Source organism: Rana temporaria, chromosome 2 (genome assembly GCF_905171775.1).
Source record: "Rana temporaria chromosome 2, aRanTem1.1, whole genome shotgun sequence".
NCBI lineage: Eukaryota > Metazoa > Chordata > Amphibia > Anura > Ranidae > Rana > Rana temporaria.
This window is the reverse complement of record NC_053490.1, coordinates 382,909,583-382,918,088: the sequence shown is the minus strand read 5'-3', so window position 1 is coordinate 382,918,088 and position 8,506 is coordinate 382,909,583. Positions and strand designations below refer to the sequence as shown.

Here is an 8,506-nt window from a genome sequence, read left to right as displayed (position 1 = left end):
CGGCAAAGTGGTTGTAGAATCCTGACTGGACATCATATGACGTCCTCAGGATTCTGAGCCGCTGCGCGCCCTCGGGGGCGCGCATCGCGGCGATCGTTGTTGCAGGGTGTCAGTCAGACACCCTGCAACACCGATCGAGGTAAAGAGTCTCTCACGGAGACTCTTTACCACATGATCAGCCGTGTCCAATCACGGCTGATCACGATGTAAACAGGAAAAGCCGGTAATCGGCTTTTCCTCACTCGCGTCTGTCAGACGCGAGTAGAGGAGAGCCGATCGGCTGCTCCTGTGACAGGGGGGGTTTGTGCTGATCGATTATCAGCACAGCCCCCCTGAGGATGCCCACTGGACCACTAGTGATGCCCACTGGACCACCAGGAATTAAAAAAATAAAAATAAAGGTATGCCACCCTAGACCACCAGGGATTAGGACACAAAAGATGGATGCCAATCAGTGCCGCAATGGATGCCAATCAGTGCCCACAATGGGCATCACTGATTGGCAGGCATTGTTTGGCACTGATTGGCATCCATTAGTAAAACACATACAATAGTGCCCATCTATGCCCATCCGTGCCACCTATCAGTGCCCATCCGTGCCGCCTATCAGTGCCCATCCGTGCCGCCTATCAGTGCCCATCCGTGCCGCCTATCCATGCCCATCCATTCTGCCTATCCGTGCCCAGCTGTGCCGCCTATCTGTGCCCATCTGTGCCACCTATCCATGCCCATCCGTGCCACCTATCCAAGCCCATCCATGCCGCCTATCCGTGCCGCCTATCAGTGCCCATCCGTGCCGCCCATCAGTGCCGCATATTAGTGCCCATCAATGCCACCACATCAGTGCCACCTCATCGGTGCCCATCAGTGCTGCCTTATCAGTGCCCGTCAGTGCAGTACCATCAGTGCCCATCAGTAAATGAGAAAACGTACTTATTTACAATGTTTTATAATAGAAACAAAAAAAATGTTTTTTTTTCTAAATTTTCGGTCATTTTTTTATTTTTTTGCAGAAAATAAATATCCCAGAGGTCTATTTGTGGGTACAAAATGATAAAAATGTTGTTTGGGTACAGTGTAGCATGACCGCGCAATTGTCATTCAAAGTGCAACAGTGCTGAAAGCTAAAAATTGGTCTGGGCGGGAAGGTGTATAAGTGGCCTGTATGGAAGTGGTTAAAGTGTTTTCTACACTTCAAGTCGCCTCTCTCCTTTGTTTATACATGATATTTACAAATTACCCACAACAACCATATTTACAATACAATTTACGATGCAAGTATAGCGTTAGGTTACCTGTTAACTTCAGGTCTGATCATTGCGACTGCCATGTGTCCCCATACAAAAGAGCTTGGTGACCAAGCATTATATCCCCCTCCTTGCTACACTGTGGATAATATAATTCTCCCTAACTCCTCACTGTACCTAGCAAATGTATATTGGGCACAGCCTGATTGGATGAGTTAAAGAAGGCTGCTGTTTACCACTCGTCTGAGATGTGATCAGGGAAAACAAAAGGCCAACCTTGGAAGTAGAACTAATTACAGTAACACCAACACAACACTTATATTTCCATCTAGGGGCTCTTTCACACAGGTGGACTGTATGTCCGCTTTTTCATCCATCCGTGTACGGAGGAAAAAGGGACATAAATTGGTCCCTATGAGATTGCGGGTGTCAGCGGATGAACATCCGCTGACACCCGATCTCGCCTGGTTCCGTAATCCTCCGATTCTGCAGATGGAGGAAAACCCTATTTTTCCATCCGTCATCGGATCGGATGAACACAGATAGACGGTCCGTGTTCATCCGATCTTCCAACGGGTAGAGCGGAGATCTGTCAGGGTGAACCCTGTCATCTGGCGGCTCAGCAGGGATCAACGGAGCGATCCCCACTGAGCAAGTGGAGGTTCACGGGGCGGATCTTCACGAATCTGTCCCGTGTGAAAGAGGCCTAATATATATTTCTAATCATAATATTATTAATATCAGTTGATGGAGATTTCACATAAACTCATTATCTAACAGAAAACCAATGCAGCCAGCATCACTAAGAACTGGTAAGCTTCAATATAACAATTTTTTTTGGTTTAGATTTAATTTAACTGCTCACACAGGTTATTGCAGTCAGAATAATAGGAAAATGTGTTGTGATTATTTGGTAACCTAGCTATTGCATTCAGCGTTGCTTTGTTAAAAAAGCCTTCTAGCATAATACACAGCTAAATATGATTAAAAAATGTAATATATTTTTTTAAAGGCTAGTTAAAAATATAGAAAGTTTCCAGAAATGTGCATTGTTGTAAAATGTGTGGGGTATGCCAGCAGTTTGACCTAGGGGTAAGGTAGGTCTTTCTTTGACGTGTAAACAACGACACTTGGTCTGATTAGTCACATTCCTATGTTAAAAATAGCATTCCGTGTACATTCTCTTGAGCTGAAGACTATTATGAAATTAACATCCGACTGACAGGAAGTGGGCACCAAACGAGTTAAAATATGGTAAGTCAGCCTTAGCCAATTAGGACAGCCCTGGGGTTTTGGCATCATATTACTTTTTGTAATTTTCGATCATTCGGCCTACTTTATCGTTTGCTCCCACCCCCTCATCTATAAAGTCAGCTGTAAGAGAAGATTTCTGAATTTTTGGTCTGATAAGGTATTTAGCTCATATTCAGCAACAGATATACGAGAACAAATGAAGCTACTCTTTTTCATTGCATTGGCTGTTCTTGTCGAGTATGCAGGTAAGTTGCTGTAGATTGCAATTAATAAGTCAATACTAAATACTTCCTAAACGAATACTGTATTTTTGAATATCACAGCTTGACCTAAGTATTTTTACAGATGATTTAGTTACAGTATATTCATACAGAATCATTTTTCTTTTTTAATATAAACTTGTTTTTTTCCAGCTTTGCTGAAACTGTGCAGAATGTATTGAATTTCGCCCTATTAAACCACCACTAAAGCTAAAGAACCTAGAGCTAACTGGCACCCTTCCTGTGCCTATTCAGTAGTTACAGCAGTGGGTTTCTTCTTTATGTAAATTGAGTGCAAGAACTGGATGCAATAGGGGACATCCTAATAAATGTAATGTGAAAATGGCTTAGCTTAGCTTTACATGTAATAAAGTGCCTAAACATTAATCAATTGTCTGAACTTCCCAAACCTGTCCTAGAAGTTTCATTGATTTTGGTCTCCCACAAAAAATTAAGCTAGAAGACTCTGGCCCAGATTCACAAAGCACTTACGCCGACGTATAACACGTTACGCCGACGTAAGTGCCAATATGCGCCGGTGTATGTCTGCGGCAGACCCACGAACCAACATGCTCCTAAAAATAGGCTACACCCAGCCGGCGTATCTTGCACACGCCGGCGTAGGGTGGGCACACATATGGGCTGGGCGCATGGTGCCGCTCCCATTGATTAGCCATTCAAACATGCAAATGAGGGAAATACGCCGATTTACGAACGTGCGTGTGCCCGGCGCATGGTACGTGAGATGCGCGTAAGTTGTACGTCCGGGGTAACGTTTTTCCCCATTCATGAGGTGCAACCCGGCAACAGACATGAACAGATCTGCACCAGGGAACACAAGCCGGCGTATTGTGCGTTGGACGTGTGTCTGGCTGGGCATACGTTATGTTCACGGCGTACGTGGTGATCCGACGTAGCTTAGGCAGTTGAGCTGGCGTGGTTGTGAGCAGGCGCAGGGGGGTGCTGTGTATGCGTCCACGTCGCGGTGCATGCGCAGTTCGTGATACGTACCTGTCTGGCGCTCGACCCATCATTTGCATGGGGTCCCGCCCACTTCCACCTACGCCGGCGTGCGCCTTCGAAACCTACGCCACTCTGGCGCAGCGTTGGGAGCACTGGCTTGCTGAATGCAATGCTTGCCTCTCCGTGCTAGGTTGGCGTGGCGTACGGTGTTTGCTTTATGGCGGCGTAATGTGCGCCTTGCTCTCTGTGAATCTGGGCCTCTATGTCAACATATTCTGAAAATTTCAGCTTATTTGGTAAATCATACCAGTCATACCAAAAGTTTTTCACATTCAAATATTTTTTTTACAATTCTAAAACATTTATGTGAACAGCTTAATGTAAAAAGTGCTTAATGTAACATAATGTGCCTAAACCTCAATCAATTGTCTTGAAACTGTGCACAACCTAAGTTCTCAAATTCTTAAACCCATCCTAGAAGTTTCACGGATTTTGTTCTCCCACAAGGCAAACTAGGGACATTAAGCTTGGTTTTTGGCTTAACGTACAAAAAAAAGCTTAGATGTTAACCAATTCCCCGTAACTTCACACAATACAAGACTTGTCCATACCAACATATTCTAAACATTTCAGATCATTTGGTAAATCATACCAAAAGTTATTCACATTAAGCTATATTTTACAATCCTACAACATTTAATGTAAACAGCTTAATGTGCCTAAACCTCAATCAATTGCTTTGAAACTATTCCCAACTTCCCAAACCAAATCTTAGAAGTTTCATGGATTTTGGTCTCCCACAAGATATAGTTTTGTGTAAAAAATTATTAAAACGTTTGGTCATTTTCCAGAAATTTGGGGCAAAACATAAAATATTCCATGGGCTTAACATGCCTCTCAGCAAAAAGTTTGGGGTGTCTAATTTCCAAAAAAGGGTCATTTGTGGGGGGGTTGTGCCATCTTGGCATTTCAGGGTCTCTGAAACTGTGATAGGTAGTGAGGAAATCCTGAAGGCGTGATTGGTTTTCGGCACCTGTATGTAGCTAGGCTCTCAAAAAGTCTCAAATATGTGGTATCCCCCGTAATCAGGAGAAGCAGCAGAGCATATTTTGGGGTGTAAATTTCACAGCTACCCATGGCATGCGTGAGCAATATATCATTTAATTGACAACTTTATGTAAAAAGAATGTATTTTTTGTGTAATTTTTCAAAAACTTGTGAATATATATTTATTCAATGAGCTCATCATGCCTCTCAAAAAATTCTTTGGGATGTCTACTTTCCAAAAATTGGTTATTTAGGGGTGCTTTGTACTGCCCTGCTATTTTTGCACCTCAAGAATAGAAATAGGCAGTCAAAAAGTAAAAGCTGTGTAAATTCCAGTATATATACAATCGCTTGTAGAAGCTATAACTTTTGGCGCAAATCAATCAATATACACTTGCTGGGATTTTTTGTTCCCAAAGACATGCAGCTGAATATATTTTGACCTAAACGTATGACAATATTTTAGTTTGTTGGATTTTTTTAAAACAAAAAGTAGAAAATATTGTTTTTTGTTTTTCAAAATATTTGGTATTTTTTTGTTTTTATATCGCAAAAAAAAATCCCAGTGGTAATTAAATACCACCAAAGAAAGCTCTATTTGTGGGGGGGGGAAAAAGACATTTTGTTTGGGTACAGCATTGCATGACCACGCAATTACCAGTTAAATTAGTGCAATGCCAAATTGCAAAAAATGCTCTGGTCAGGAAGGGGGTAAAACCTTCTAGAGGTCAAGTGGTTAATGTAAAAAAAAAGCTTAATCTACCATAAAGTGCCTAAACCTTAATTAATTACCTTGAAACTTTGCACAGCCTAAGTTTTCAAATTCCCAGATATATCCTAAAAGTTTCATAGATTTTGGTCTCTCACAAGGCAAATTAATAACATTAAGCTTGTTTTTTTTGGGGAACTTAATGTGGCTTAATATACAAAAAAGATCTTAAATGTTAACCAATTTCCCCCAAACTTCACACAAGACTCTGTCTATGCCAACATTTTCTGATTTTATTGTGAACAAAGTAATGTAATGTTGACCAAATCTATATTTCATTTTTGTTGATAAATATGTACAATTGTGAATAAAACAATTTTTTTACTCTCAATATCCTGTATATTTTGGAATACTATTAGTGCCTTAAAAGTCCATCCAGAGGAACCCCCTTTTTCTTTTCTCATTTATACTGGATGTGGCAAAAGCAAACATTTGCCATTCACCCCCCTTTCAAACAAAAAAAAAATGATGATCTTAAAGCGGATGTGCCATGGGGAAAAAATATTAAAAGCCAGCAGCTACAAATACTGCAGCTGCTGACTTTTAATATTAGGACACTTACCTGTCCTGGAGTCCAGCGCTGATTGCAGCAGAGCACGAGCGATCGCTCGTCTCTCTGCTGCTCCCCCCGCCATCCACGCTGAGGGAACCAGGAAGTGAAGCGCTGCGGCTTCACTGGCCGGTTCCCTACGGCGCATGCGCGAGTCGCGCTGCGCCCGCCGATTGGCTCACACGCTGTGTGCTGGGAGCCGAGTGTTCCCAGCACACAACGGGCGACAGACGGGAAGTCAGAAAAACCCGTCTTTTGCCCGTAGCGTGTGGCCGGAAGTGGGTGCAAATACCTGTCTTTAGACAGGTATCTGCACCCCCCTCCCCCTGAAAGGTGTCAAATGTGACACCGGAGGGGGGGAGGGTTCCGAGCAACGGGACTCCACTTTAGGGTGGAGAACCGCTTTAATTCTCAACAGTCCAATAATAATAGCCCAAAAATCCATAAGGTAAATCTGGTCATGTTGCCCTTGCTTTTGGGACAGCCTTCCATGATGATTCAAATTGGATACAGCATATTCAGTAACGGCATTTGGACCAGCTTTCCTGGCTTTCTGAGATTAGACACAGGAAGGGAAAGAAAAACACAAGTATCCTGAAGAGTACTTCTAATGCCGCGTACACACGATCGGTCCATCCGATGAAAACGGTCTGATGGATTTTTCCATCGGTTAACCGATGAAACTGACTGATGGTCAGTCGTGCCTACACACCATCAGTTAAAAAAACGATCGTGTCAGAACGCAGTGACGTAAAACACAACGACGTGCTGAAGAAATGGAAGTTTAATGCTTCCAAGCATGCGTCGACTTGATTCTGAGCATGCGTGGATTTTTAACCGATGGACGTGCCTACAAACGATCGTTTTTTTTTTATTGGTTAGGTATCCATCGGTTAAATTTAAAACAAGATTGAATTTTTTTAACCTATGGATAAATAACCGATGGGGCCTACACACGATCGGTTTGGTCTGATGAAAACGGTCCATCAGACCGTTCTCATCGGTTTGACTGATCGTGTGTACGCGGCATATGGCATAGTCATTCAAATGAATGCTTATCTTGTAATTCTGAGTAGTAAGGACCTTTGTTTAGAATTGCTATAGATTTACTGAAACGTAATAATGAGACCCTTTACCATTACCATGTTTAACAATTTGAATGATTACCCCCTTCAGCCAGGCTGTCTGATTTTTATTACCCCTATCTTTCTTCATTCATTGTCATATGCTTGCAAATAGCTCTACCATACCTTATACTGGTTATCACTGTGTGTGTGTGTGTGTATGATACTTTAAGTCTGTCTCCATTGGGTCACAACTTACTCCTTTTACTGGAATTTGTGTCCAGTTATCCAAACCCTGATGGGCTAAAACCTTGGCTGTTGCCACACATTTTACTACAGTGTGTAGCTACTTTAGCAGGCTGAGGAAGAGGTCATACCTTTTGCAGACTAAGGAAGATGTCCCAGAATAGAGTAGGCAGTGTCAACCAAGCAGAAGAAATAACATGATTTCAGAATACGGATAAGTGTGATGTCACCAGTTACTTATGGCTTCAAGAATAATAAAAGTAAATTATGTACAATTGTACTATACTATACCTGTTATTTTCCAATTGCTATGAGTCTCACAAGTCCCAGTATATCTATATGATATTTAAGCAATGCCCTTTGAAATTGAACAATGACCAAATATGATGACTGCCGGTGCCACATATTAGCACTGTAGAGAGGACTGTGTGTAACATGTACAAAGTAAATCATATAACTTTTGCTAAAACCTGGTGTTACTGTTGCCATGGTTGGTAATTGCTGAATGACATAAGGCTCCATTCACACTAATGCATTTTTTGATGCATTTTGCAGAAATGCAGGGAATTTTTTTAACATGGTTTCCTATGGAACATGTTCACATCAAAGCTTTTTTGTGCCTCTGCATTTTTGGAAAGGGTCGGGGACTTTTTTTCAGCAAAAAGCAGCGTTTTGCATGTAATAGAATTCAATGGACCCGCATCCAAAATGCAAGTACCGCGTTTTCACCGCAATTTTGCAGCGATTTGCGGTTTCTGTTTTTTTTTTAAACTTGTTTATAGATGGTTGTTAAAGGAAATGTAAAAAAAAAAAAATTATAAAAAGAAAAACGCAAATCGAGATAAAAATCGGGGTAAAAAAGGCGGGCGAAAAATGCAGCAAGCACTGCAAAAACGCTCAAAAGCAACATGTATAGGTGTGAATCGAGCCTTAAGCCCTGTACACACGATCGGATATCTGATGGAATCTAATCCGATGGATTTTTTTGTCGGATATCCGATGAAGCTGACTTTCATCAGTCTTGCCTACACACCATCGGTCAATAGTCCGACCGTGTCCAACGCGGTAACGTAAAACACTACGACGTGCAAAAATGACGAGAACAA

General features: G+C 42.0%; 1 protein-coding gene across 1 annotated transcript in view; it reads left to right on the top strand.

The window, feature by feature from the left end:
- The first annotated feature begins 2,629 nt into the window (after positions 1–2,629).
- The window catches only part of LOC120927311 (uromodulin-like), a 74,822-nt gene continuing 68,945 nt past the window's right edge, over positions 2,630–8,506 (top strand). The window contains exon 1 of the mRNA XM_040337895.1: positions 2,630–2,746. Coding sequence (XP_040193829.1) covers positions 2,698–2,746 — 49 coding nt within the window. The 5' untranslated portion in view covers positions 2,630–2,697. The remainder of the gene's footprint in view (positions 2,747–8,506) is intronic.